Raw genomic sequence first — 27,867 nt, 5'->3', positions numbered from 1 at the left:
TAGTAGTAAAAAAAGGCTCAATCAATAAAGGCCCCAACTCTTGATTACATCTAAAATAAGAATTTTGTTGCCGTCGTCGGTCAGAAACTAAACTTTGTGCCAAACTTAAAAACTAATTTTGTGTGGGTTGAGTTCTCCCGACGACACTTTGTTTCGTTCCCTCTCGGTTTGATCGATCGGCCGGTGCCTGATTGCGTTTTGATTTCCGAAATCTCCGGCCAAAGTTCAATCTAGGTCTGTCATTTTCATTTTTCCTCCTAGTTACAATTTTGTTATCTCATAAAAAGATCTCTCTCTTTTTCATTTCTGGGGTTGTGTGTTGCGATCCGATCCGATTGATCGTTGTTGAAATATTTAAGAGTCAGAAAAAATATGGTTGCTTCTTGAAGGGTTTCTGTAAAAAAAGAAAAAGTTGGTTTTTTACTATTTGGAAGTCAATTTGCCCCAATCTTGTATGTGTATGGCAGTTTCTTACCGATTTCATTCATCTTTTTTTTTGTGGGATCAATCAAGTATGGCTGCAAAGGAACTGGTTTCTACCTCAAGCTTAGAGTCTATCATCACTGAGGATCATCACCACATCTTGATCCGAGCTATGGATACTAGGAGCACCATCGAGAGATTCCCAACTGTTGAGGACTCTGCTCTGCTTTCCAAAGACGAGGAGATTGACATTCTCTGGAGCCGCGTTAACACTGCTACAGCGTTGTTGTCCTACCTTAAGTCAAAAGCAACTTCTGTGGCTGCTGCCGATTTAGCCAATCTATCTCTTGGAACTGACCAGCTCCAGTTATCCCTCGATGGCACTTTTGTCACTGAGATGCTCAACCATGTAGACACCGTTACAGGCGTCATGGAGTCTCTGGCTAGGCGTGCTATCATCGCCGAATCACAAGCCGCATTCGAGAAAGCTAAGCTTATATCAAGTCAAGAAGAGATTCAGAGAAAGGTTGGCCAAATCGACAACATGTCCACCAAACTAGAGGACATGGAAAAGTTTGCTCTTGGGACCAGTAGTATTCTCTGTGAAATGCGGCAGAGGGTTGATGACTTGGTCCAAGAGACGTCTAGACAGAAGCTTAGAGCTACCGAAAATGAGCTGGAACTCAGTCGTGTCAGGAGAGACTTTGAGTCGCTTAAATCCTATGTTACAAGTCTCATCAGCGTCAGAGAAACACTCGTCTCATCCGAGAAGCAGTTCCAAACCATCGAGAGACTTTTTGAACGGTGAGCATGTCTTCTACTACACTACTTGTTAATTTCTTGGCTTTCCATCTATCTGCCTACTCCTAGAATTAGCAACTTGTCTTTGATAGTTGATAGCCATTACAGAGCAGACTTAGCATCGTGGAATTTCTCATCATTTTTTTACTCTATCCTTAGGTGTTTGATAACGACTAGTCTCGAAAACTCCATACTTGTTTGTGTAGTAAAGAGTTATATAAATTTTCTTTCCTATTGTGATTGTGAGTTCATGGGGGTCAATGATATGATGAAACAGGCTTGTTGCAAAGACAACGCAGTTGGAAAGCGAGAAAGTACAGAAGGAAGCAGAGGTTCAAAAACTAATGGAAGAGAATGTAAGACTGACCGCTCTTGTGGACAAGAAAGAGGCACAGCTTCTCGCCATGAATGAGCAGTGCAAAATGATGGCCCTAAGCTCTATTTGATGAAGATTGCCTATTTTTTCTTTCTTCCACATGTAATATATATATAAAAAAAAACCTCATTTGATACAACTTCCATGTTTGTTGATATCCAAAAGGCAAAAAAAATAATCGTCTTGGAAGACTCTCTGTGTTAATTGTACATTCTCTGCATATAAAATTGAACTGTGGTTTATCTTGCTCCAGGGTTTAGGGTTTTAGGCTTTGATAGAAATGTCTCTATGGGAGAATTGCAAACCGGTTGGGTCTGGTCAGACCCGAGAGACCGGTAATGATTGATTGGCGGCTGCACGAGACTGTATGGGCTTTCTGTTATATTTCCGTTAATGGGGTTTTGTCTGTAATACATCATTGCTCCATTTCTTTCATCCACAGAACATGAAGAGCCGTCGTCGCCCATGTTCTCTTCATCAATCTAAAAATCCCTGACATTCATTTTTTTTGTATCTATATATATATATCTATATTTTGTGGTAGATGTAATTTCTTCACTCATCATACTCAAAATTACATGATCTTAATCTATAGAAACATGGGGAACTCACAGTTTAATTTGTCACACATATCCCAAGATTGTATAGTGGCATTAGTTTTTATATATCTTTTAAAAGATATATGGAACATACATCTTATATACATGTCTAAAATGGAATAGTGTTGCACATGGTGAGTCCCATAACGTTGAAACATCATGTTAAGACACAGTTTACTAATTCTCTCTATGAGTGTGTGGGTGCAATTAACATGTGAAATTATATTTTATAATATTCCTATATATATATATGTATGTGGTTGTGCGTATAAATATGAGTCACCACCACTATCTCTTTATCTATCGAGTCAAACGGAGAAGCAGAAACACAGAGAGCCAAGAGAAAGAGGATCTTTGCGATCGATGGGAGTAGAAAGGGGAAGTGGTAAGGCTCTGAAGCAGATGTTAAAGAGATGTTCGAGTTTGGGGAAGAAGAGCAACGTCGACGTTAACTTTAACGGCGTCCCCAAAGGTCACTTCGTGGTCTACGTTGGTCACTCCAGATCCCGGCACGTCATCCCCATCTCCTTCCTCACGCACCCCATCTTCCAGGTATAACCTGCATGGATCGATCTTCTTCTCATTATTGCGTCCATATATATGTCTTTCCTTTTGGTTTTAATGTTATGCATATCCATATGTTTGATACTTATATGAATATTCAGATGTTGCTGCAACAGTCTGAGGAAGAGTTTGGGTACTTCCAAGACAGTGGCCTAACCATCCCTTGTGATGAACACTTCTTTCAATCTCTTATTTCCTCCATTAATCCTTGACGCCCGGGACATGTATTATGGCTATATATATATGTACCTACTTGTGTATATCTTTTCGTCTTAAAATTATAATTCTCATGTATTAATTTATAGTGCATGATGTCCTTTGAGAGTTGTAGAGTTCACGTTACGTACGTACTTTTGTTTTAACCTCATTTTGTTGGATGAATTCTATAAACAAAAAGCGTTATTTCGCTTGAAGGCGAGGGAAGCTAAACTAGGACAGATCATACACCAGAACTATATCATCTCTCCATCATTGTTTGTATATTCTGATTGGACCCCCACATTTTTGTCCTTTTTTCATGTATATATATCCCTAACATAACATCAACACATTTTCGCCCTCGACACACATGGACCCTTTCTTCACCAAATAGAGAGGGTCACTGCAGGTAACGTATAGCTCTCAACACACGACCAAAATTGTCAAAGTTTTGATGATATTTATATTCTATAGTTATTATTCGAACATATGCCCTATTATATATTATTCATTTGAGCATTTGAATTTTGTAAATAGTCTACTTCACTCCCAAGTAAACGCGCATGGATATGTGTATACATGACACAATAACCTACCTTGAAAGTGGACTTTATCCATAATGGTGTCACGGATAAGCCCTAGTCGCAAAAACAACAATGTTATAAGATTTAGATATCTCATAATATGTTTAATAAAATTTGGGAGGTGGTATGTCACCACAAGGCACCACCACAAAAACACGACAATGACATATTCCCTGTCATTATTAAAATTTCAGATTAAGTTGCAAAACAATAATTTATATAAGTACACGTCTTCTGTATTGCACAAATTTCGGACACTTGGCTCCCAAAGTATGATTTGATGTCATCATGGTATTAATATTGGTATCGTATAAGCGGTGACGTAATTGATGTGGCAACGACGATCATTAATTTGTTCTTAACAAGTGATATTGATCATGACTAGCTAGAAATTATATGATTGTCTTATTAACCCCCATCCGATCATTCATATCCCGTGAAAAACAAATCTTGACATAACCGTTTCGGTTGATCGTTATGGCTTAACACTACACAACGAGTTTTGGATAAACTCTAGCTCTTTAATAAGCACAAATCATATTATTGGTGTATAAATATTGATTGAAATATAGAACAGACAAGAAATTGTGAGTTTTAGTTGAGAGGAGGGAGGTGTGGGGTTCACATGTCGGGTGTTCTTTATGTGAGCTTTTCTACTAATTGGCCCATTGTTCCCCTACTTCCTATATATAATGGGACCAGTTTATATTATCAATCACCAAATATAATGTTTGCATACAAATGATTTTGTACTACCTTTTTAAAGTCATTGTTTTGACTATAGAATAGTTCAATTCCACTATAGGTCCGACTTATATATTTAACAAAACAGAGAATAATAAGGTGGTTATGTTTAATTGTTTCTAATTTTTATTTTATTTACATATGTAAAATAATGGTAGAAAATTGAATTAAACTCTAGAGATATCAGCATTGTTCTTAGGATTATTATATTATCGTAATCCGTCTGCTAAAAGCCTAGAAGTAAACGGTTTAATCCGTCTCAAAACCCTTGGTTGAAATTTTAGAAGTGTTAACCTTGTAGATGGCCAACGGCAAAAAGAGAAGAAAAAGAAGACGGATGACTAACTTTGGGAAACTTGTCAAACAAACTTATCAGAATTTGAATGAAGCTATTTACCAATATTTCAGACATGAACCGATTGGGGTTAAGTTTGACTTGAGTGATACCCGTAGCTGTTTTACGAACCAAACTTGAGCCTCTTAGCTCTGGGAAAGTGAGGGGCAACATCAGTCCACGACCTTTTAGAGCGGTCGTGAAGATACAAGCAACTCTCGCCCAGCCTACACCCTTTGGGTCTGTTAAAGAACATGCACGGTTTCTGAATCTTATTAACCTTTACGACTTTCATGTTATCATCAACTCTACCTTTGTAATTGTTATTTTCATTTGTTGCCGGACTGACTACCCCATGTTCCCTAATGAGGCTCTTGTAGTAGTCTACATTTTTCACGGGTTCTGCAGAAGACACCTGATCATCCCGGTTTGTATTACCATTACGGTTTTGAGGAGCTGTTTCAGTTTGCGCTGATTCTGGTACCCTGTTCATGTCCCAAGTGGACGACATGTTAAGGGGTTGTTTGTTTTGTTCCGAGACTAGAGCATTATCAACTGGGCTTGGTGGTTTCAAGGGAGCAGCAGCTGTGTAAGAATCTTCGAGTCTTGGCAATGGTTTGATCCCAGAAGACAATGGATAGGAATGAACAACCAGGGTGGGTTTTATTGACAGAGCAGTGGAAATGGGCAGAGTGGGTTTGGGGAGTGGGGGATCTGTAGCACAGGATTGAACCGAAACAGGTACATTATGTAGAGGAGGTGGGTTTGAGTCCATGGCGATGTCAGTGTTTAGAGTCGTAACATGATTTGCAGTGTCAAGTGGTTTACCATTCAACAAGTTGTGGACGATAATGGGGTCACTGAGTAACTTGACAAGTAAATGAGCATCGACCTGAGAGCCCTGTTCCTTAGTTAACGAAGACAAAGCTGCAGAAGCAGCGAGACTCAACTGTGGTCCAAGTAGAGAAACAGCATTGAAATCATGAGAAGATTGTAAAGGAGGCTGAGGTTCGTCTTCAATGAAAGCGAGAGGGATACTAGGAGTAGTGCTGTCGTCGTAGTGTGCTTCTGCTACAGCGGGTGAGACGGAAGGACTAGATGAAAACAACAGAGAGAGATAAATTCAGTAGGTAAATATTATAAAACAATGATGGCACAAAAGCAAATTTAAAAGAAAGAAAGCAAACCGAGTAGGGATGACAGAGCGATGGGGATAGAAAGCTTCCAAGACTTTAGAAATCCTCAAGTTCTCAGAAAGAGTTTCGGTGCTGTCACCACCACTCCCGACAAGCAAAGCATCACTGATGATAAACTGTTAAAATTGTGGAATATATAAAGAAACAGAGTGAGTTTGATAAGAAACATAACAACAACATGTAGTTAGTGGGTTACGAGTAAATCCAAAGAGAGAAAAAGGGAGAGGATTGATATAATAATAATAATAAAAGAACCTTAGGGGGGCGTTTCCATTTGATACGAGGAATGTTGTTGTTACGCGTGGATGGAAACACAGTAGTTTCAAATCCAGGAGGAAGAAGATTGGATGATGAAACTTTAGCGGGACAATCTTCAGTTAGAAACATCTTTACCTGTTGAGAGATTTTTTTTTTTTTTTTTTTTTATTTTTAAGTTAGTTAATGGAGTAAGCAAATGAATGGTGTGTGTGTGTGTGTCGTCCTTTACTCACTCATAGCTTCTCAGAGCAGCCAGCAACTAAGACGTTTTCAATTCATAGAATAAGATACTCCATTTTAAAGAAAAAGAATAAAAGTCCCCTACCAACCAACCTAGTAACCTACATGTTTCTCACTATTTCAGGTTCATAACAAAGTTTATAAATTGAATCGTTTTACAACATTGTTGTTGTTTAGTTTGGGGATCTCTTGCTGTTGTTGATTATATGTCTAACATCATATTCATTCTCTCTAGATTCAAGTGTGTATGTCATAACTCATAACCCACATCAAAAAATTCCAAGGAAATAAAAAAAGTGGATTTCGCAAAGATAAATTTTAATTAGATTCCCCCACACCATTACCAGATAAAAAAGGTAATTTTTTTTTCTGTTCTTTTCATTAAAAAGTTGGTTGCTTTGAAATTGACTTATCATCATCATCATCATCATCATCATCAATGGTTCAATTTAAAAATAAAATAAAAATCATTTGTTGTAATGGGGAGGGGACGAATGAATGTGCTTAAAAAAAATTAATACCTGACAAAGCCTACTCTGTGATGCCCATGACACTCTTCCTGATGTTTTCTTCTTCATATTTTTCTTTTATTTCAATCTATATATATGAATAGTCTTTTTCTTCTTTTCTTTTTTTTTGGGTTAAGAGACTAGTCAAAAATCACAATAATTAACAAGAGACTCTTCTCACAAACGAAACTAAACGGTTGAGTAATCCTCCTATTTCTCGTATTATCAAACCAAACTCTCTCTTTCTTATCTCGGAAATAGTCTACAGAAGGGACGTCGCCGATACGACTTGTGTTTTGTTTTTTTTTTTTTTTTTGGAAGAGTCGAGAGAGCGATAGATATCATATATCGAAGAGTCTCTAATTAAAAACCCTAAAACGGCACAGCACACCCCCACTTCCTTTTTTCTTTAGAGACTTTACAGTTAATAATAACTAGGTGCCGGCCCACGCGACGCGTGGGTTGTGGTGTAGTGTTATTTTTCCTGATTATGTAATATATAGTTTTGAGATAAGGGAATGATGGAGTGGAGTATGAAGTTTAAATTTAAGTAATATAATTTCATATGTAGATATATTTTATAAATGTGACTATACGTTTAGCTTACTACACTATTATATAATATTATAAATGTGACTCCTCTTGTGCATATTAAGTTTAGCATTATGTGGGATGAATGAATGTTGAATTTTAGGATTAGAGTTATATTTATGTTTAATGGGGTTTTAATGCTTTTTGAAGTGAGATTATTTTTATTTAATTACTATATTTGTCTTGTGTTATTAGAAAGGTATTTGAAGAGTTATCTTCGAATTTTTTATTGACATATTGTTTTTTTGTAATTTTAAGCCCAACATGTAGACACAATATTTTGAATACAAAATATTTCTTTTGATGTGTCTTTTAAATTTTTTTTCGTTATATTATTTTATGTACTTCAGTTTGATGGATTTCATAGTAATTAGTTCAGTCACCTTGATGGAAATATTTAATTTGTAAAACATTTTATTTTTATTAATCATCTGATTTTCTTTAAATATTAAATAAGTATGTTTTCGTTCCTACAAATAGGACAACATATATTCTGGTTTAACCATGAAGTTAAGCAATGGAAATGAAACTTGTGATTGCAAGGCAAAATATTGATATTCCTTTCGCCTCTTAGGTTGTCTAGGCATATTATGCAGTCCTCTGTCTCATCAGTGGATGCTTGTGTTTGTGTCCTTGCTAAGTCATCTACCACCACTTCGTAATCCATTCTTGTAAAGGCATTTGTATTGGAATCTTCAATCCGCAGGATGACTTCAAAGGGTGGTGCTATTGTTTCCTCTGATAGGAATACTCCATCGACGAAATTGAGTGTTTGGTTGGTGATTGTATTTGCGGCCTTGTCGTGAAATGTGAGAAAATACTTAAGCAAGTCTTTGAGTCGTGAATTGGACTGGTCGTGGACTTCACGTGTGAAAAAAGGGAATGAGTAGTTGATATTGAACTGGTTTTGTAGTGGTCTGTTGATTTTGAGGCGGAGATGATTGATGGTACTTTGTATTGGGCGAAAGTGGTTTGAAAATCTGATATTTGCCATAGGATTCATTGTGTGGTTTTGTTGTTTCGGTTCTTTCTTGGTCTAGTTCTTTATATATATAATGTTCTCGGAGAGTACTCTTTATATTTTGCATTAATGGGTTTTTATTCTGTATTTTGTCATTTAGTAATAAGTTTCCGTTTTTTTTGGCTGGGGTTTTTACGTTGTGGTCATGTAGAGATATTATTGTACTATTTGAATTTTAGTTAAATTTGTATTTTAATGCTGCATGGTTTATGGAGATAACGTACATTGTTTTGTGTTTCGTATTTTCCTGTGTGTGGGCCTCAATTAGGCCTTCGTTTATATTTTTGTATACGGCACTTTATGTGTTTTTCCTGTTTGTCTGAGTTTTTATGGTCAACAAAGCCGGGACTTGTGTGTTTGGTCATTAATCAATTTTCGGGCTCTGTTGAAATAAGGTTGATGTTTTTTTCCTCCTGGGCCTATCCCGTGACGTTTTAATAGAGTTTCAAACAATAGGTACAGTACAGAATAACTTGAGCAAATGTTAAAGTTTCAATTTTATTGTAATCTGGGGAATTTGGTTTCTTAGCAAAGTACACAGAAAGTAAACGTGGTTTCAGTCCTATTCTGGAGACTTTGCAATTCCATGCCTTGTTTGCAGTTGTGATTTTGTTTGGTGGCCTGAAATGGGGTTCCGTTTCTTTTTTTGTTTACCTGTTACCACCAAAACTTCTTGATTTTAAATCGTGATGAATAACATATAATAAAGAGTATGCTAAAGTGTTGTTTGTTTTGGGGTTTTTAAAAAATTTAAAGAGAGGGATACAGCCTATTTCTTATTACGTACTTTTGCCTTTTGGTAGTGGCCAGGTCTTGTTTCGCATATGTGGCTAAATGTCTTCATGTCCTGCAATTAAAAATATATAAGTTTTGTAGAGGATGATATTTGTTCTGTCGGTAATATTGAAAAGAAGGCTTACTGTTTGTCCATGGTAGACCGTTGAAAATTTCTTTGTAGACTACATTACTGACTGTTGGTTTGGCATGAAGAGGCTTCATGTTGATGACCTTTAGCCCTTGGGCAGAGGTTACTCGTGAGAAGGCGACATACAGTTGCCCATGGCTAAAGACTGGATTCGGAAGATACAAAGCTACCTTTTTGAGGCTTTGACCTTGACTCTTGTTAATTGTCATGGCGTAGCATAAACGTATCGGGAATTGTCTTCTCCTTAGGGTGAATGGATAAATTGTGTCGGTGGGTGACAATATTATCCTTGGAATTATGACAGTCTTCCCAACATGAGTTCCGGTGAGTAGTTCTGCTTCAATGACGCGTTCTCCTAGCCTGGTGACAACCATTCTTGTTCCATTGCAGAGGCCTTCTTTTTGGTTAAGGTTCCGCAGAAGCATTACTGGTGCACCAACCTTTAAAGATAAGACATGATTCGGAAGACCAGAGAACTTAAGTGAATTCAGATACTCTGGGGGGTATATCCCATTCTCGTCCTCCATGTTGCTATCACCAATCGCAACAGAATCTGAGCTATAGTACTCTTTCACTTCACCTGGAATTTGGTCTAGCAAAAATTGATTTACCTCGTCTACAGCGTCATTTTTGGGAGTGAGAATTGCTCTTTCAGTTAAGTATTCTTGTTTGGTGTATGATGTTTGGAGATCCTCATAGCATTCAGCGACGATCGCAGCGATCGGATGTTTCGTATTGCGGAGTAACAACCTTTCGTCCATTAATATTTCTTGGCTTGTGAGGATTTCATTTTCACTTGTCTTTACTTCTTCCGCCACCCCGTCTCCCACATCCAGCAACCATTTTGCGAATTGTTTCTCGTCTGGGTTCAGCCGCATATTCTGCTTTAACTCATATACATGACACGAACTCCAAAGATAGGACCGATTAATTGCAGCCATGATGCTGTCTTGTCTACTCCCTTGTGGTATTACTGGTAAAATCTGCCTGAAATCACCACCTAGAACAACTGTTTTCCCTCCGAAGGGTCTCTCACTTGACATCAGGTCCCGCAGGGTTCGATCTAGGGCCTCAAATGCATGACGATGTGTCATTGGGGCTTCATCCCAGATGATTAATTCAGTTTGGATGATGAGTTCTGCCACAAATGTTCCTTTGTTTATGTTACACATAGTGTCGTCTAGTGCATTGAGAGGAATTTTGAAGCGTGAGTGAGCAGTTCTCCCCCCCGGTAGAAGTAATGCTGCTATGCCAGATGACGCGACGGGTAGCACTATTTTTTTCTCAGACCGTAATCTTGAAATGATAGTTTTGTAGAGAAATGTTTTACCTGTTCCTCCCGGGCCGTAAACAAAGAATAATTTCCCTTTCTTCTCGATAACAGACTCTATCACTGCATCATACACTTCCCTCTGCTCTTTGTTCAGGGTGGCGAAGAGACTGTTATGGTCAGCTAGCTCTTTGGGAACATTATACCGTTTTTCCTCCTGTAGCAGGCTATTTGTCAAAGCTTTTAGTAACTCTTTATCTGGAGTTGGCATGTCAGAGTAATCAGCAAGTGATTTATCACTTTGCAAAAGCAGCTTCTCGATTTCCAAAAGAGTATATTGTTCTAGCTCTGCATCACCCACCTGATAGCTTGGGAAATCAAATTTTCTCCGCAAGGTGTGAAGGATATCATCTGATAAATCATGCCAACAACGTTTCCAAAGTTCTGATGGGGAGCCGACCTCACAATAGATTAAGAGTGTGACAAACAGTCTCCTCAGCTGAGCAGCGGTTGCCCAGTTAGAGGCTTCACCCATGGCATCGCGCCATTCTAAGTCTGAATCTAATAAACCCGCTGCATAGCATGCATCTCTGTATGTCTTGTGAATAAAACCATTGACTGTTCGGATGTCTTCAAAACATGTTGGGCCTCTAACATAGTTTAGCCGAATTCGAAGGTAGTAAAGATCTCCAGAGCTTGGGTGGATGTTGTAAATCCTGCCTATACTATCCCTTTGTTTTCGTTTCGTCCATATTTTCAGGGATGTATTCCACACATAATACTTTGGGAACTCGATGTATGTAAGTTCCCGTGCTTCGCTGTCTGTCTTGTTGGTTTCCATCCATTCTGTGAACATAGTGCTCTCAATCAATGGCCTATCCATAACACTTTCCATATCCCCTGTTTCACTGAACATAACACTCTGCTTTCCTTCCAAATGTAATCTTAGCCGTTGGACAGAAGGTTTTCTGTAGTGTATGTCGTTTCCAAATATTCTCCACATAGCTTCACAGGCTGATAAATAGCGGCATTCTAGATAGTTATGTATCTCATCATATTTTTTCGATACTGTAGTTCCCTCGTTGTTGCTTGTTTCGCCATTCCTCTCCAGGTAAATTGTTGCCTTATCCACCCCTTTAGTTATGTACTTGAAAAGATATTTCACTGCTTTTGATTTAGCACAGACTTCGACGTTGATATGTGCTTTATATTTCTTCAGAATTGCCATGTTGTGGGGAACGACGTAACGATTGTCAAGCAAGGTGCTACCCTTCATAACTGTCTTAGTTGCATCTTCTCGTCGTCTGTAAACAACATACCCTGAGTCATTCACTGATGTAGAGGCGGTGTAGGATCTTGGATATTTTTTGGTGCACACTCCATTCTCCATACATGGTGATGCTGGGCGGTCATTTCCACATGGGCCATGCATCATGTGTTGTTGGACCAAGCTATAGCCTTCAGGATCTTCCTCTTTGTCTGGTATTTCAGCTGAAATCATGTTGTCCACTTCATCCGGTGTTAAACTTTTATATTCTCCCCCAAGCCATAGGAGAATGTGAGCATGAGGCAATCCGCGTTTTTGGAACTCAATAGTGTAGACAACTGAAATTGAAGATGGAGTTTTTGTTAGTTTTGCCTTTCAAGTGGTAAGAAATGAAAGATGTTAATTGTTACTGGAATATATACCTGCTGTCGGAGGGCTGAGTAAGTGGCCTTTATCAATATCGCTTAACAATTGCCCCAGTTTAAGTTTGAAGATTCTGCATTCTGCATCTGGCCTATCATTTGGTGTGTTGTTTCCGGACAACTCTAGAAATTCTGTAATCTCATCCCAATTAGGATTACATGTCATGGTGATGAAGAGATCTGGATTACCATAGGTTCTACAAATAGCCATGGCATCGTGATAATTTTCTGCCATATATCTTGGACCCCCTGTGAATGATGATGGGAGAATTACACGTTTACCTAGCTGTTTTGGATCTGTATCACCTTTGTCCACAGCATCACGTATGTTGTTGTAAATGTCAGCTCGTAATTTCTTCTGGTTGTTCCTTAGGAAGCTTAGGCGTTCTTGCTCAATTGCTGTATAAGCGTCGACTGCATACTGATGAAATAATCTCCCACTCTTGGTTAAAGTCATTCCTTCTGTAGGCCGTGTTTGGAACTGATATGCATAAAATTCCCGTAAACTAACAAATGACCTTTTAAGAAACTTCCCGTTGACATCCAAGTTTGGAATTTGATCATGATAACCAATCTCTCCATATAGAAACAACAACGGGTATTGCAAACTCATAAGTCGAGGATGCTTCTCATTGATTATCTGCAAACCATCTGAGTGTGGGTAAACAACAATATCTCGCTCGCATGTGGTAGCTGATAAATCACCGACAATGAGGCCGGCTATTTCTTCAGTAGTTGGTAACTCATATTGTCTGCCGTAGCGGCGTTGCCCAACCATTCGAATCGAAAATTCTGGGACACCACCATCATGTATGTCGCGAATTTTACGGAATGATTTAGCCAGGTGGTTATGTGTATCAACCATTTCAATCAGAGAAGCCATGATAAGGGGATCCAAGTCTTCAGAATTGGGTTTTCTGGTCATAGTATTTAATCGGTTTTGTACCTCATTGGCTGTGTCGAAAATATAAAGCTGCAAATAACGTGGGGGATCCCCTTCCTTTGGAAGCAATGATCCGATTTTGTGGTAGTTCCCGCCATGTATTCGAAATGAGAAAGGGCCAGAGGTATTTGAAATCGAAGTATCCACTTTCCCACCCATAGATGTGAAGGCCAACATTGAATTGTATACTCTTATGTTTCTTCTAAAGTGGTCTGAAGTTGATATCAAATGCTCAATCAAGGGGGGTGGGGCGGATATTGGGGGGAGCTTAACACGGCCACGCTGACAGCAAATGGTGTAGAACAAAGTTCCCGAATATCCATCTTTGACCGTACTTTCTCCACGCCATACTATTGCATGACATTTCGGACATTGGAGCAGTTCGAAAGGATTTTCGGCTGTTGCAGGGTAACAAACTGGGTCAGATTGAGGATATATTATATTTACATATATAGCGGATTGTAAAAAACAGTGCGGATGTGCAATTATTTACCAGCCTGATAATTTATCCTTGTTGGGAAAAACAGTTGGGCAAAATCAGATTAAACGAAGTTGTGAAATCGATTGAAAATCGTGAAACAATGTTGTGAGACTAAGTTGTGAAAACACGGGTGACTTCTGTAGAAGACAAACGAAGTGAAACCTCGTTTTCTAAAGGGGTAAAAGATATACTTTGCTTTGGATAGTAGGTGTTTTATGGGCCTTATTTTGAGTTTGGGCCTAAAGATTTTTAATTTACTCACAAGCTTGAAGAGAATGAGTAATTATAATTTTGGGCCATACATACCTTTTTTACTTTTACGTGATTTTGATGGAGGTTTCGTTTTGGTAGGGGTTCCTCCTGTTGCCTTGCCTGTACGGGTAATTTTTATTTGGCATTGTAATAGTCGTTATTTATTAGAAATAGTTTAAGGAAAACAAAGGTGTATGTGAACTTATAATAGGATACACAATTACTTGGTCTGGGTAACGGTTGAACGGGGCTTGCCGTGCTACTGGATGGTACATCTGCATGTTATTGTATTTAACTTTAGTAAGAAGTGGATCAGCAACAGGAGATTACACCATGTAAGAAACGCTAAACACTACAATGCAATATGTCAATACCTAGTGGGTTAATCTCGGAGACATTGCTGGTTGTACTATGAGATGATGGGAATAGGAGTTGACGGCGACTATTGAGACGTGGGTGCTGGTCTCCTATAGAGTCATCCAGGCGCTGTTTTTTCTGGGGGCTTGGAGTCTCCATCTTGATAATGTGGTAACTTATTACTTGGAATTGGAACTTTATTTATTTTTTTTTTTTAATCTCATATAGGAGTAGTAGTAACTTGGAGTTTTTTGAATTCCGTTTAAACGTTGGAGTAGTTAAAGCCATTTATTGGAGTTTGATTTCTAATAATATTATTAGAACGGGTTGTTTATTTTTTAAATTCAAGCATTGGTTTAGGCTGTGACCTATGGTGATATCTTAGCAGGGGTTTTTATTTTGGCAGGCGTTTTGTAACCCCTATTTATCGTAATTTAATGACCATAAAATACCAACAGCTATATGCCCACAATCATAATGAGAATACACACAATCTTTATTTGCACATAAAATATTTGGGGGGAAAAAAATACAATTACAAATATCCCTTCTTAAAAGCCTCAACGATCACCAAGAACACCCTATAAATATACACACATACATAAAAACATTAGGCAAAAAAAACCTTAAATATTACCAATATTATATTTGACGGCACGAAGAGGGAACCGAAGGTATTTCTTTCTTTCGTTGTTTTTTTTAAAATTTCTTTGTTATTGTTGTTGGATGGTTTACAAACGCCAATGAAATATATTGTAATTGTTTAGTTCTTAACTTTACGTAAATGTTGTTATATGGGTTAAATACCAAATTTTAAATGGTTTAAGTTTTTGTTTTTTTGCATTCATATAGATTTGATCTTGCAAAATGGCACAACCCAAAAGAATCCAACTACGGCTAGAAGATTTACCTATTGAGCTAATCAGTGAAATATTGGCAAAAGTAGGTGAGAGGTCACACCGCGATCTAGGCGCAGCAATTATGAGTGGCCCACTCCTTTACGGAGCGTCAAAATCACCAGAAGTCTTCCAAAAATTACACATACGGCCTATTTTGCGTTTACCACGCCGTGCCTATCAACTTTACCCAAACCTAATTGAAGTCTGCGCTAAACACGGTAATACAGAAGCATTGTATTTTCAAGGGCTGATTGAGTTTTTCCTTCAATCCAACCTAAAATCCGGGTTGGAAAAAATGAAGGAAGCAACACTGACATCAAACGGAGAAGCAACGTATGTGTATGCAATTATGTTGACAGTCAACGGTGAAGTTGAGGAAGCCGTCCAGCAGTTGAAAAAATTAGAGTGGCATAAAAAACCAAACCAGCTGCGCTTATATAGAAACCATGTCATATGGAAGATAGATGGGATCGGTGTCCAACAATTAGGAAGAATGACTGCTGCAGCAAAAACAGTTCCAATAGGGAAATATTGCATGTGCGAAACAATGGAGGCAGCTTGCACCGAATGTGTTTTCTACAAAGAAATGAATTATTTAGCTTATTTTATGTAACCATCACATAATATTCAAACATGGGATTAGGATGTAATGGGCGCCTGTTATAGATTGAATTTTGTTTCTTCCCGTTGTTTACAAATAACTAATAATGTATGTGCGAGAGGAAAGAGAGGTAGAGAAGCTATTGCCAATACTCTTGCTATTATTTAATTTAAACAAATCAGTTATGGGAAATTATAATGTTTAGAAATCTTTAATTGATTTCGTAGAGTTCGTCTCTCGTTTACATTTTTTTGTGGAGCAAACTAAGGCTACTGCATCAGGCCTTTGTCGGGAATACTTGCTTTAGGGAATGAGATCGTATGGACGTCTACTGCATGCCATGGGAATCTTGTACTCTGTATTATAGTGGTAACGGGATTTAAAATTTGATGAGTGGATATATTATAGAATTATTGGATGGGTTAAACATCATCAGAATTAGAATTTCAAATTATTAAATTATTGGATTAGTATCTCATATGGTGTATGGTAAATCATATATCTATATAGAGCTTTCCAAAACTTGGTTGATCCCTTTGCCTCATAATGAATGAAACATCTCTGTGGTTGTAAAATGCAAAATTTGATTATAAACTCTACAACACTGCATTGTTTGTTGTCTTCTAGCGCAGCGTAAGTTTGGGGGTATGGTTGAAGCTGTCATTTAGTGTTTGGCTAAATACAACGTGGTGGTGTCAAGATGAATTAGGGTGGAGTATATTTAAGGTGAGAAAAAGATTTTGTCCTTTTTTTTTTGTTGATTTTAAACCGTCAGGGTGGAGTATATTTAAACGGATTTGGTGAAATAAATGTATTGTCATTATTGTCATTATTTGATTTTATGCGTTTTGATTTTTATTTTCAAATTGAGAAGTAATTGTGTAAATTTAAGATCTTCATTATTGGTGGTCCTAAAATTATTGCTTAAAAAACGGTAGGAAGTATCTCTAAGATCTATATATCTCTTCAAGACCCCCCATTTTATAGTAAGACTTAAAAGTTTTGTGTGGAAATATGACTAATGTATCTGAGCTTAGGCTAGCTTTCCATATACCAGAGGAGAAGGAATGTTTGTTCAATGATGAAGATGGTGGTCCGAAAGAGTCAATGTTTTTGGCATTGATGAATTTGAATAGGTCGAATTCTTTGAGTAGGACACTCATGTATGCCGAGATTCCAAGTTATTTTATTTGGAATAAGAAAGAGAAAAGGTTTCAGGCAAGGAAAAGAGGTTCCCAAATAGGAAGGTTAGAGGTTGTTCCTCGACACATGGGGGAATTGTATTATTTGAGAATCCTTCTAAATATTGTTAGAGGACCTACATGTGGTGAAGATTTGCGAACTTATGAAGGTATTGTTTATGGAACATACAAAGAAGCATGTTGGGCACGGGGTATAATGGAGTAATAATCCTTTGGTTTATGTTTTCATGAATGTTTTAAATTATGTATGGGAGTTCTTTATTTTCCTTCTCTATCTAATCATATAATAAAACATGGTGTTTGGTTTTCTCCCACCTGATTTGCCATTATTTGACATAATAATATGTAAAGATGCTATAACAATCCACTTTAACCACTGTAAATCAATACTTTATAACTTATTAAATCCAATAAATAACTTTGTTTTAAAATGATGATAGCTCATTCGAATCCAATAATTAATATTGGCATTAACTTTCTTTACAGTATATATTCTATTTGTATAAGTGAAATAGAAATATTAAATCGAATACAATAATTAATACTGACATTTCTATTTTTTGTTAAAAATATATTCAATCTTAAAATATATATATATTCAATCTGTATAAGTAAAATACAAATATTTATAAATTTAAGTGAAGAAGGTTTGCTACATATTTCAAATACCAAACGTCCAATTGGGGATTTGGTTTGTTTTTTGTGTTGGGCAATTTTGTGGCCCACTTATTATATAATCTTTAACTAATTTTGTGTCCCTCTTTTTCTGTAAATCCACTACGTTGGGCAATCTCATCGAACAGCTAGATGATATGAACGGGTCGTCGACTTATTTTTTCACAAAATTGGCCTTAATAGAGTGATTGGGCCTTTTCTGTAGTTTTGAAGCCCAATTAAAATTAGACTGCTCTGTTTAATCTATGAGCAATCTTATTTTTGAAGAGATGTCGACTTATGTATTTTATTATCGGATCTGTATCTTCTTCTTCGTCACTCTCTCTTCTCCTTCATTCCCCTGATTTGATTCTTCACCTTAATTACCCTAATCCCTATTTCTGACATCTATTTCTGTTAGTTCCTTCATAAGAACTCCACAGGCTAAACGGCACCACAAACCCCAACCGGAACTGCTTTGATTGCTCATCTTCGGGATCGGACTGTAGAAGGTATTGAAATTAGGGTTTCAAGGTATTGGGATTCCAGGGAAACTCGAAGAATCAAAGAGGAATTTGAGGGAGATTGAAGAAAGTGTGAAGAGCCATGGAGAGAATTGAGACCTAGATGTGGTAATTAGGGAAGAATTTAGAGGAAGTTAGTAAGAGACGCAATTGGCGGAGGAAAAATCACATTCCCTGTTTCCCTTAACAGGTTTGTTTTTTATTGTTTCTAACATTCCATATTACATTCCATATGGTCTCGTTACCGAAAGCTCTCCGATCCAACTACTCTTAACATTTAGACCATTAAAAACCAATCCAACTACGTAGCCATGTTACTCTTTCTCCTATCAACAGTATACTTATTAGAACCGTAAACTAAAGTTTGTTCAAATCTAATATCGCCTTATATAGAGTTGAAAGTGATGGTAACGAAAAGAAAAGGTGAATTTAACCTGACAAACAATTTAAATGTCCTAATTTTGTGAAATCTGTTACTGACTGAGATACCCTCTTGTACAGGGCTGGTCGTCTGCCTGGATTTGACAATTTTGTATTTGATGAGTGGAAAATGCTGCAATCATATAGAAGCTTAAAGAAACAACGACTGGAGATGAGACTCAAAATAGAAGCGGAGGTAAACAATTCTAGAAAGTGGAAATCATTAATCTTTAAATGAATTTAATTATTTGGAGTTCCCAGTTCGGGCCTTCTTGCTTTCTCTCTCTGCTGGTTCTAGTGGCGAGCCTTGACCACTGATGTCATTACAGTTTGCAGTGGCTGGTTGTTGGACTTCGGTGCAATGCTTCTCTGATGTCTCTGAGGGTTGGTCATGGTCGTCAACTTCGTTAGGACCAGTTGATGTCTGAGGCGGTGGATGCTGGACTTCACTAACAACCCGAGTCACGGTAAATGTCTCATACTTTGATTTGAAGTTGTAGCCTGAAATTTTTAATTCAAACTCGAATGTCCTCCCAGTTAACTCTGCAAGTACTTCAGGCACACCATCCTTCATTGCAGGCTATATAAATGGAGAAGAGAATGATACGTAGAGAAAATAAACATGAGAAAAGGATTAATGCGCAAGTTGTATGCATGGGGGAGAGGTTAGGCTGTTACAAACCTGTGAGTCAATCAACTCTGTAACTCCAATGTGTATCAATTGTGTGGTGGGTTCATCAAGCATAACAAATATTGTTTTGTCTTTACCGTCTGTGACAGCCAGTTCAACCCGATACTTGACCACACCAATAGGCTCACCAGAACAACGTTTGCAAATTAGGGAAGATCCTGATTCCACAAGCTTTAACCCACACTTGCCACATGCAATGTATTTCCACCCTCTGTCAACCACGATCTCTACAATGTAAGCTGTGCATTTGAACTCCTTCTCCTACATTTATAATAGTATGCATGGGTCATGAAAATGAGTTTAGAGTTTGACCGGAAAAAAAAAAAAAAAAAATGAAATGAGTTTAGAGATGGAAACAGTGGAATTAGATTAGGGAATAGACCTGTTCTGTTGAAGTGGATACAAATTTGCGGGCCTCTGCAATTGAAAATGTTTCAATTATTGCAGGAGTTTTACCCCCATTAACAGTTGGTGGTACCCCATCGGGAAGTGAGGAGCTATAATGATAGGAATATATTGTCAAATAAAACATGGTAAGTATTTATATATTGTTAAACAAAACATGGTAAGTATTTGAAAATATGGTAATTTTAAGTGGGGGAGATGTACCTTTTTGGGAAAACTTTGATAGCTTCATAGTTGGCGTCTCTGTAGAAACGGGTTGAGTATGTTGTGCTCAATGACAGATTGCCTGCATTATCATTTATTTAGTAAGTATGTGGTTAGAGAGGGTAAATTGTGTAGATGTAAATATAGTTTGGCTACCTCCATAGGATTTTGGATTGACAGCCGTGATTATTAGTATAGTTGATTTGCCAACAATAGAAGCATATAACTTCCGGAATTCGGCTGCACATCCATCCCATACCATGATGCGGACATTGTTACCACTGCATATATATTGAGAAATTAAGTTCTAGTAGCTGGGGGAATACTTGTCAACGTTAGATGGGATGAATGAGAAACTTACTCGGCTAGTCGCAAATATAAAGTGATTTTGTCCTCTGAGGATGGGTCATCCAAACTGGTCCCTTGAATCTTTGTTAGTTCCCCAACAACATCTGGAATGTGAGTACTTGTTAATGGGATGAGTAGAAAAATATATAAGTAGATAATGATGCTGATAGACATAGATATTTAGGAAGCACTACCAGGTAAATGTTGATTAGTCCCAGCAAGAGTCCACAATTCATTTTGTTGGCGGAACCTAAACATCTCATGTGGAATCACGGATGTGTTTCGTTCTATGGATGTAAGGATGGTCCCATCGAAGAACTTAATTACGTAGGGATGATCTGTTAGTTTGTATTGTGGATAGCTAGTATCCACTTGAAAGTCAGAAATATTGTAGATGCTCCCCTCGTGAAGGTCATCTCTGAAGCGGTAAACTCGGTATTGGGGTATGGAAACTTGAATTAAGGTAGACTGCATTATATATATCTTTGTTAGTAATTAAAATAAAGGGGCTAAGAAGATGTATATAAACATATGGAAGTTGTATACCTGTTCATCAAGTAGGAGGAAATCTAGGCTGATTATTTTCCCATTTTGATGGAAAGCTTTTGCATGCCATTTGCGTAGAACACGGCCACACACCATTTGAGGATCACGCCCTGGCTGTAGGTCCTTCAATGGAATTATAGTCATACTTGGTAATTGGTAATGGTGGTAAGAATCGAATATGGTAATTTGGTTTATATATAGAAAGAGCCGAGTTTGGGTTTTAAGGGAGACAGTAAAGAGGAAGACGTGGTGTATTTATTAAGAGATCGTGGAGGAGATCGTGATTTGAATATAGGATTTTATAACGTAGTCTTAATGTCGTATATATGAGTTACGATTTCCTGTTAATTTTGAGTTAGGATTTTAATCGTTTGTATGGGAATAAAATTGGGAACCTATTAAATACAGTATCAATCAGCCAATTTAAAGCGTTTGTATGGGATTAAACGAAATACCAAACAGCGAATATCGTACGAATTTAAGGTAGATATTTTCGTTTACAAATTTAAGTGAGACATTAAAGGAGGGACATTAAATTTGCTTAAATACAATATCAATCAGGCAATTTAATTCGTTTGTATGGTATGAGTTACGATTAATTTGAAACCTATTAAATACAATATCAATCAGGCAATTTAATTCGTTTGTATGGTATGAGTTACGATTTTCTGTTAATTTTGAGTTAGGATTTTAATCGTTTGTATGGGAATAAAATTGGAAACCTATTAAATACATTATCAATCAGCCAATTTAAGGAAGACATTAAATAAGTCATTAAATTAGAAAACCTAGTAAATATCGAACAGCCAATAAGGAGAGAGTGGAAGTGTACTTTTATATATATGATTAGCGAGACGCTGATTGGCTCTCATTCCTTATTATATTAATTATTCTTCTCATTATTACTGTCAACTATTTTAATTTTACCACTCGCATTTAATAATTAATATTTACAATAAAACTCTTTTCTCGCGTTACGTTTTTTTCTTTCTTTCTTTAAAATTTTGAATCTTATTATTTAGTAGAAATCGTGGAAAACAAAAAAAAGTAACTAAGCTAGGCCCGAGTCTGTAGGTTGGGCCAAACAACGGGCTTTGAAGTGCTGTCCAAACTTTAGTGGGCTAATATGGATATATATATATATAGCACTAAAAGGAGGGAGTTTGCTTGCGTTCAGTTCAGGCATTGAGAAAGATAGAGATGTGTGATAAACTAATGGTAATCGGTCAACGCTTGCCGGCGATTAGCTTAACAATGTACAACTTTACGTACCCACTAATACACACAGCTTGGGACCTTTCTAAGTTACCAAACTAACCCCCTCACTCCCACCTCCGTCCAAATCCTACTTCTTATATAAAGCTCATCACTTTTGGGAGCTTCTAAAATCAAATATATAGAAAGCGCGACGTGCCCAATCATTTTTGTGATCCGATCCGATCCGATCCCATCTCATCAATCAATCAATGGCGTCCCAAGACAGATCTCCTCTTAATGGCGATTCCAACAATACTGCCCAGCCTTTGAAGATTGCCTTGGTCACCGGTATCACCGGCCAGGATGGATCATACCTCACCGAGTTCCTACTCGAAAAAGGCTACCAAGTTCACGGCCTCATCCGACGTTCTTCCAATTTCAACACTCAGCGCATCAACCATATCTACGTCGATCCCCACAATGCCAACACAGCCCGCATGAAGCTCCACTATGCTGATCTCTCCGATGCCTCCTCTCTCCGCCGTTGGCTCGACGTCATCAAGCCTGACGAGGTCTACAACCTTGCTGCTCAGTCCCACGTTGCCGTCTCCTTCGAGATCCCTGACTACACTGCTGATGTCGTCGCTACTGGAGCTCTCCGCCTCCTTGAGGCTGTCAGATCTCACAACATTGACAACGGCCGCTCGATCAAGTACTACCAGGCCGGCTCCTCCGAGATGTTCGGCTCTACTCCTCCTCCTCAGTCCGAGACCACTCCCTTTCATCCCAGATCTCCCTACGCAGCCTCCAAATGCGCCGCTCACTGGTACACCGTCAACTACCGAGAGGCCTATGGTCTGTACGCCTGCAACGGAATCCTCTTCAACCACGAGTCACCTCGCCGGGGTGAGAACTTCGTCACTCGGAAGATCACCCGGGCCTTGGGAAGGATCAAGGTTGGATTGCAGACGAAGCTCTTCCTCGGGAATATACAAGCTTCAAGAGACTGGGGCTTCGCAGGAGACTACGTCGAGGCAATGTGGCTGATGCTGCAGCAGGAGAAACCAGATGACTACGTCGTGGCAACTGAGGAATCACACACCGTCGAGGAGTTTCTGGCGGTGTCTTTCGGGTACGTCGGGCTCAACTGGAAAGACCACGTCGAGATTGACAAGAAGTACTTCCGGCCAACGGAGGTGGACAATCTCAAAGGAGACGCAAGCAAGGCAAAGGAGATGCTGGGGTGGAAGCCTCAAGTAGGGTTCGAGAAGCTGGTCAAGATGATGGTGGACGAAGACCTTGAGCTGGCCAAGAGGGAGAAAGTGCTCGTCGACGCTGGCTACATGGACGCTAAGCAGCAACCTTGATCTTGAACTACCCAAAAGACGAGAGAGTCATCATTATCTTGCTTTTCTTTTTATATATATTGAGATGTATTTTTGTTTCATTCGTTGTTCTTCTCTTTTGTTGTTTCAAGTTGTTCAGCTGCGAATAGTCCATTGTGGATGTTGTACCAAAAGGCAAACAGAAAATATTTATTACATATGAATTTTCCCTTTATCGCAACAATGGGTTCCTACTGTTTACCAGCGAGATTATACAACTCAGAAAATCAAACCAACGTAAAAAAGACATGATCATGCATCTATGCAAACTCAAATGAGATCAGTAAAATATAACTAGACGTATTCCGAATCACCAATCTAACTATTTGTTAAAGATATTTTACTTACTCTTATGGATCTTGTTTAGAAGAGAGAGTAGTAATGTTTAGACTGACCGAATCAGGGGATGCAAGAGAAAAAGGCGTGACAGTGGACCTAAGAGATTCAGGTCCCTCAGAATTAATTCTCTTACATAATGTATCGCAGTTGTTGATCACCTCAGTTAACCTTCCCTTAAGCTCGCCGAGCTCCACCTGCAAACCATGAACTAGAAAGATGTGCCAAGTATAAGATAAATGGATATAATGCAGTCCCTCCAGTGTGTAAAACCCTGAGAGTAAAAAAAAAAAAAAAAAAAGAAGGTACCTTGAGATAAATGCTGGGAAGTTGTCCGCATAGCAGAAACAGAGTGGTTGAACCTCTGTAACAGTTTAGTCGCCAAAGCATCTGCCACTTCGATCTTGTTTTCTATATCTTCCTAAATACATGTTAATAATTCAGTTTTTCGCTTTAAATTGCTAACACCGAGAGTGTCACCAAAGGTGATGAAAAGCAAACATAGAAGCAAAGAAAGTATACAATCTATAAGAGATTACATTCCAGCATTTGAAAACAAAAATCTCAAAATGGGAGTAGCCTAAGCTTAAGTGTAAAGTAGATTGCAGACATTTCTTACAGAATGAACTACTCATAGACCTAGAGGCTAGAGGAGAAGTTTCCAGTCCATATGTTTATTGAAAAAGGGAGCAAAAAAAGAGGTGGAAAGACGGGCGGGAACCACCTGTGTATTGGTGATTTGTTGAGCTTTGGACTCTTGCCATTCTCGGTAAACGGAGAAGAGCTCTACAAGTATTTGAGGATCCACCGTATCTGACAAGAAAAGCAAGAGACGAGAACAAAAAGAGAGGACTTGTAACAAGAGATACAATAGCGGATTGATATATGTATATGTATCCATCATCCTAAACATGTTAATTCAATAATAACCAAAAAAAAAAAAAAAACTAATCTTCTTCTTACTGGAAGATGAACTCGATAGAGCTTTTCTCACTAAGATGTCCGTTAAGCTACTTTCCGTGGGAGGCGACTTCAATATTGGCCTACTCTGCACATTTTTTTTTTTTTTTTTTTTTAATTTATAATCATCGATAATATTAAAAAATTGAAAGAAGAAGACGACGACTAGTTTCGGTTTCGATTTCGGGAGTAAAACTTACAACTGAGAGGGATTTAAGATTCTCGAGAATGGGATCGACTACTTCGGATCGATGCGAGATGGTCGTTATCACATCTCCACTTCCATTTCCCTAAAAATTTTTTGTTGAATTTTAATTTCATAAATCGGAAAAATTGAAGACCGTGATGCCTGCCTGAAGAATATCAAAAAATCACAGACATACCTGCAGAGTTGAATCTGATGCTCCCATTTCGTTGCTTCCCTGCGATCAACTAGCTTACTTGTATGATGAATCTGCGAGAAATCTACTAGATTCGCATTGAACAACTTGTTTTGTTAATTCATCCGTCAAGGAGAAGGAGACCGCAAGTTTGTACGTTTCCGGCAATCGTAATCCAACATCGTGCCGTTTTTTATGAGATTTTTATTTGGGGTCTGTGTGTGGGGGAGGGGAGACAAAGCATGAGAAACACAAACCCCATGCTTCACCCGCGCATGCTAGACAAGGCCCATATTATTTGGGCCCACCTCCTTTAGCCCACTTTTCTTTTTTTTTTACAATTTTCCCCTTAATACCAAAAATTAAGCACCGCAATTTTGTGACCGTATTATTATTATTATTAGCCCACTTTAGTCATTGATACATTCATTAAGTGTAGAGCATCATATCTAGATCTTGTTCGATCCTCAACTTTTTATTTATCTATCAAAAATCAATTCCTTCGATCAACTTATTACCACCATATTCCATATATATATATATATATATATGAAAGAAAGATTGAAAGTTCCAAAATACGACGGCGTTTCTCGTGCATGCATGCATAGATCATGATACATGTAAGCCGCATCACAGCTCGATCTTAGTCTTCGCCACTCATCAGCAACTGAGACGCCACGAACTTATCGAGGGATCTCCAGTCAGTTATCCTCTTCTCGACGCTCACTTCATCTTTCCCGCGGCGACTGTTCTCGGAAGTCATTTCCCACGGATCAAGAGAGGGGCTCTCCAGCTGAGGAAGCTGGGAGAATTGATCATCATCGCCCATGGACTGAAGGTACATAGATCCCAAGTCTCCATCTTCAACGTGATTTCCCTCCGACACTACTTCTTGCTTAAACGGTGTGCCGGCGAAATCAGTGTTATGTCTGGCTCGCTTGCCTAGAGGTTCCAAGAGAGTACTGGCGTCGTAGAAGAAGCAGTTCGGATCCCAAACTTGCCTTCTTTTGTTCGGGACTGTCGTCGTTCGTTTCTTGAATGCTCTACACACTACCCATCCTTCTTCCTGCCTCATCATTTAGTCTTGATCAATAAGTAATACTTTTGTTTCTTAATAGACTACGTTTACTTTTGACTCTTGAGAACAAGAAAGGAGATACACACAATACTAGCTACTTGATTATTCTACGTATATAGTGGGGGCCGTGTTTTAATGTGATTAAAAATGTGAAACTTCTACCTTGATAGAAAAAAAAAAGAAGTGAGAAGAATGTTTGGCTCTGAATAAGATTAATCACCTGTGGAGGAGAGTTCTGGTGTGACTCGAGGCTGTAGTATTCATGAATGATCCAGTCTGATTTTTGGCCATTAGGAGCTCGTCCTCCGTAAAATACGAGCGTTTTTCTCATACCGATAAGTTTGGAGTTGAGGTAAACGGCCTTGTCCCGCCCTGTTGCTTTCCAGAAACCGGCCACGGTGGCTCGATTTGTTCTAGTTCCTGTCGGATACTTCTTGTCTTTGTGGCTGAAGAAATACCACTCTTTTTGCTCCTCGTACCCTATCCTACATCTCTCTGCGCATATAACCAGTATCATAGGTTGCATATAAATCTTCCATACATATATTATATTCTATAGCTAATTAATTTATGCAGATCTACATAGTGAGCAGCTTATGGTTTGCTTACATGTGTAGTTGGTGTCGGTTTATGTACATATGTTATCTAAACCCTAACTTCTAATTTTACCTCCTCTATATATGTAGCCTGAATTATATAGAGTAGAAGGGGCTTATAATTCATAATTTGCGTGTATTAAAGACAGAACCAGCGTTCTTTAATTAGTTAGTATGAAGGATTCATCACATATGCATATATATATTGGCGTACTCCATAAGTATATAGAGAGAGGGAGAGAGAGATACCTTGTAGATCCCATGGTTCGATCTTGTAAAGATCAATCTCTCTTATAACGTCAAGATCAATCCTCTGGGAGGCGACTTTCTTCTTGAGATAATATCCGACAAGTTCTTCATCTGTCGGATGAAATCTAAATCCAGGCGGAATACTAGACGACTCTTGATCCACCCTCATCATATTGACAATTATAATCTTCTAGGGTTTATTATTTTGCTGCGGTTTCTTCTTGATCTTAGAAAGATCGATCATAGAAGAAACCCGACCGACTCTATCAAGGGAAAAACAATAGAAGTGAGAGTCTTATTGAAGATGCTCATTAGGTGTAGAAAAAGAGAGATATGGACCGTCCACTTGAACGACGACATGTGTGTGCTTACACTTCAGAGTGTAATCATATGCTCATTTCGCGTTGGCGTAATTCACCATCACTCTTTCTATGCGTGTGTGTAGTGTATACATATGCACATTTATATGTATAAAAGATACACAAAAAATAGTAGGCATATATATTAGAAGATATGAATCAATTATATAATATATATATATATATATATATGAAACGAAGTGTAATGATTATGTTAGAACTTAGAATGGAGATCATATAGGAAAGGAAATAAAAAAAGGTGGGTGGCTCCGTTTTGGGAGAAACGGGAGAGAGAAGCTGTATATATCATCATTTTGTTTTGTGTTACTTCATGCTCCAAATGATGTTTCCTTCTTCAATCCTGTATTCTCTATTTTCTATCATTTTTTCCAAAATTTCTTTTAATATATATTTAAAACAGTACTCCAAATCATGAAAAGAATATATGACTACTGGAAAAACTGAATATCAAGGTCCA

General features: G+C 38.1%; 9 protein-coding genes and 1 long non-coding RNA gene across 10 annotated transcripts; 5 read left to right on the top strand and 5 right to left on the bottom strand.

Annotated features, from left to right (window-relative positions):
• Positions 1–37: 37 nt before the first annotated feature.
• LOC104727415 (uncharacterized) lies at positions 38–1,846 on the top strand. The gene is made up of 3 exons (XM_010446517.3): positions 38–234; positions 514–1,227; positions 1,502–1,846. The coding sequence occupies exons 2-3, from the start codon at positions 515–517 to the stop codon at positions 1,668–1,670; spliced, it is 882 nt and encodes a 293-aa protein (XP_010444819.1). The 5' UTR covers positions 38–234; position 514; the 3' UTR covers positions 1,671–1,846.
• A 509-nt stretch (positions 1,847–2,355) lies between these two features.
• LOC104727414 (protein SMALL AUXIN UP-REGULATED RNA 9-like) lies at positions 2,356–3,090 on the top strand. The gene is made up of 2 exons (XM_010446516.2): positions 2,356–2,751; positions 2,865–3,090. The coding sequence occupies exons 1-2, from the start codon at positions 2,359–2,361 to the stop codon at positions 2,973–2,975; spliced, it is 504 nt and encodes a 167-aa protein (XP_010444818.2). The 5' UTR covers positions 2,356–2,358; the 3' UTR covers positions 2,976–3,090.
• Positions 3,091–4,435: 1,345 nt separating this feature from the next.
• On the bottom strand, positions 4,436–7,215 carry LOC104729107 (zinc finger CCCH domain-containing protein 68-like). The gene is made up of 4 exons (XM_010447998.2): positions 6,839–7,215; positions 6,075–6,212; positions 5,811–5,935; positions 4,436–5,717 (listed from the first exon to the last, which is right to left on the bottom strand). The coding sequence occupies exons 1-4, from the start codon at positions 6,893–6,895 to the stop codon at positions 4,748–4,750; spliced, it is 1,290 nt and encodes a 429-aa protein (XP_010446300.1). The 5' UTR covers positions 6,896–7,215; the 3' UTR covers positions 4,436–4,747.
• A 2,053-nt stretch (positions 7,216–9,268) lies between these two features.
• LOC147935669 (uncharacterized) lies at positions 9,269–10,241 on the bottom strand. The gene is made up of 2 exons (XM_087473090.1): positions 9,359–10,241; positions 9,269–9,285 (listed from the first exon to the last, which is right to left on the bottom strand). The coding sequence occupies exons 1-2, from the start codon at positions 10,239–10,241 to the stop codon at positions 9,269–9,271; spliced, it is 900 nt and encodes a 299-aa protein (XP_087329216.1).
• Positions 10,242–10,333: 92 nt separating this feature from the next.
• LOC147935668 (uncharacterized) lies at positions 10,334–13,424 on the bottom strand. Its single transcript, XM_087473089.1, has 3 exons — positions 12,323–13,424; positions 10,400–12,238; positions 10,334–10,350 (listed from the first exon to the last, which is right to left on the bottom strand). The coding sequence occupies exons 1-3, from the start codon at positions 13,422–13,424 to the stop codon at positions 10,334–10,336; spliced, it is 2,958 nt and encodes a 985-aa protein (XP_087329215.1).
• Positions 13,425–15,222: 1,798 nt separating this feature from the next.
• On the top strand, positions 15,223–15,867 carry LOC147935667 (F-box protein At2g35280-like). The gene has a single exon (XM_087473088.1). It carries the CDS (start codon positions 15,223–15,225, stop codon positions 15,865–15,867), a length of 645 nt encoding a protein of 214 aa, XP_087329214.1.
• Positions 15,868–18,991: 3,124 nt separating this feature from the next.
• LOC147935666 (uncharacterized) lies at positions 18,992–19,580 on the top strand. Its single transcript, XR_015570608.1, has 3 exons — positions 18,992–19,122; positions 19,235–19,339; positions 19,436–19,580. It is a non-coding gene; the product is annotated as an uncharacterized LOC147935666 (long non-coding RNA).
• Positions 19,581–22,315: 2,735 nt separating this feature from the next.
• LOC104727411 (GDP-mannose 4,6 dehydratase 1) lies at positions 22,316–23,606 on the top strand. The gene has a single exon (XM_010446514.3). The coding sequence runs from the start codon at positions 22,316–22,318 to the stop codon at positions 23,411–23,413; it is 1,098 nt and encodes a 365-aa protein (XP_010444816.1). The 3' UTR covers positions 23,414–23,606.
• On the bottom strand, positions 23,555–25,331 carry LOC104727413 (uncharacterized). Its single transcript, XM_087471202.1, has 6 exons — positions 25,111–25,331; positions 24,928–25,017; positions 24,731–24,815; positions 24,492–24,580; positions 24,077–24,188; positions 23,555–23,978 (listed from the first exon to the last, which is right to left on the bottom strand). Exons 1-6 carry the CDS (start codon positions 25,135–25,137, stop codon positions 23,782–23,784), a joined length of 600 nt encoding a protein of 199 aa, XP_087327328.1. The 5' UTR covers positions 25,138–25,331; the 3' UTR covers positions 23,555–23,781.
• Positions 25,332–25,557: 226 nt separating this feature from the next.
• LOC104727410 (NAC domain-containing protein 105-like) lies at positions 25,558–27,502 on the bottom strand. Its single transcript, XM_010446512.3, has 3 exons — positions 27,031–27,502; positions 26,406–26,680; positions 25,558–26,173 (listed from the first exon to the last, which is right to left on the bottom strand). Exons 1-3 carry the CDS (start codon positions 27,200–27,202, stop codon positions 25,751–25,753), a joined length of 870 nt encoding a protein of 289 aa, XP_010444814.1. The 5' UTR covers positions 27,203–27,502; the 3' UTR covers positions 25,558–25,750.
• Positions 27,503–27,867: the final 365 nt, after the last annotated feature.

Source organism: Camelina sativa, chromosome 11 (genome assembly GCF_030686135.1).
Source record: "Camelina sativa cultivar CO46 ecotype springtype chromosome 11, ASM3068613v1".
Taxonomy (NCBI): Eukaryota; Viridiplantae; Streptophyta; class Magnoliopsida; order Brassicales; family Brassicaceae; genus Camelina; species Camelina sativa.
This window is presented reverse-complemented; position numbering and strand designations above follow the sequence as displayed.

Coding starts and splice junctions, on each gene's coding strand:
- LOC104727414 (XM_010446516.2), top strand. CDS start 2,359: ATGTTAAGACACAGTTTACTAATTCTCTCTATGAGTGTGTGGGTGCAA. Junction 2,752..2,864: donor TCACGCACCCCATCTTCCAG/GTATAACCTGCA, acceptor ATGAATATTCAG/ATGTTGCTGCAACAGTCTGA.
- LOC104729107 (XM_010447998.2), bottom strand. CDS start 6,895: ATGAAGAAGAAAACATCAGGAAGAGTGTCATGGGCATCACAGAGTAGG. Junction 6,213..6,838: donor CACAGAGTAGGCTTTGTCAG/GTATTAATTTTT, acceptor ATCTCTCAACAG/GTAAAGATGTTTCTAACTGA. Junction 5,718..5,810: donor CGCTCTGTCATCCCTACTCG/GTTTGCTTTCTT, acceptor GTTTTCATCTAG/TCCTTCCGTCTCACCCGCTG.
- LOC147935667 (XM_087473088.1), top strand. CDS start 15,223: ATGGCACAACCCAAAAGAATCCAACTACGGCTAGAAGATTTACCTATT.
- LOC104727413 (XM_087471202.1), bottom strand. CDS start 25,137: ATGGGAGCATCAGATTCAACTCTGCAG. Junction 25,018..25,110: donor CATCAGATTCAACTCTGCAG/GTATGTCTGTGA, acceptor AAAAATTTTTAG/GGAAATGGAAGTGGAGATGT. Junction 24,581..24,730: donor TCTATCGAGTTCATCTTCCA/GTAAGAAGAAGA, acceptor TTTTCTTGTCAG/ATACGGTGGATCCTCAAATA.
- LOC104727415 (XM_010446517.3), top strand. CDS start 515: ATGGCTGCAAAGGAACTGGTTTCTACCTCAAGCTTAGAGTCTATCATC. Junction 1,228..1,501: donor ATCGAGAGACTTTTTGAACG/GTGAGCATGTCT, acceptor ATGATGAAACAG/GCTTGTTGCAAAGACAACGC.
- LOC104727410 (XM_010446512.3), bottom strand. CDS start 27,202: ATGATGAGGGTGGATCAAGAGTCGTCTAGTATTCCGCCTGGATTTAGA. Junction 26,681..27,030: donor CGAACCATGGGATCTACAAG/GTATCTCTCTCT, acceptor TTATATGCGCAG/AGAGATGTAGGATAGGGTAC. Junction 26,174..26,405: donor ACCAGAACTCTCCTCCACAG/GTGATTAATCTT, acceptor ATGATGAGGCAG/GAAGAAGGATGGGTAGTGTG.
- LOC147935669 (XM_087473090.1), bottom strand. CDS start 10,241: ATGCGGCTGAACCCAGACGAGAAACAATTCGCAAAATGGTTGCTGGAT.
- LOC147935668 (XM_087473089.1), bottom strand. CDS start 13,424: ATGGGTGGGAAAGTGGATACTTCGATTTCAAATACCTCTGGCCCTTTC. Junction 12,239..12,322: donor ACTCAGCCCTCCGACAGCAG/GTATATATTCCA, acceptor CTTCAATTTCAG/TTGTCTACACTATTGAGTTC.
- LOC104727411 (XM_010446514.3), top strand. CDS start 22,316: ATGGCGTCCCAAGACAGATCTCCTCTTAATGGCGATTCCAACAATACT.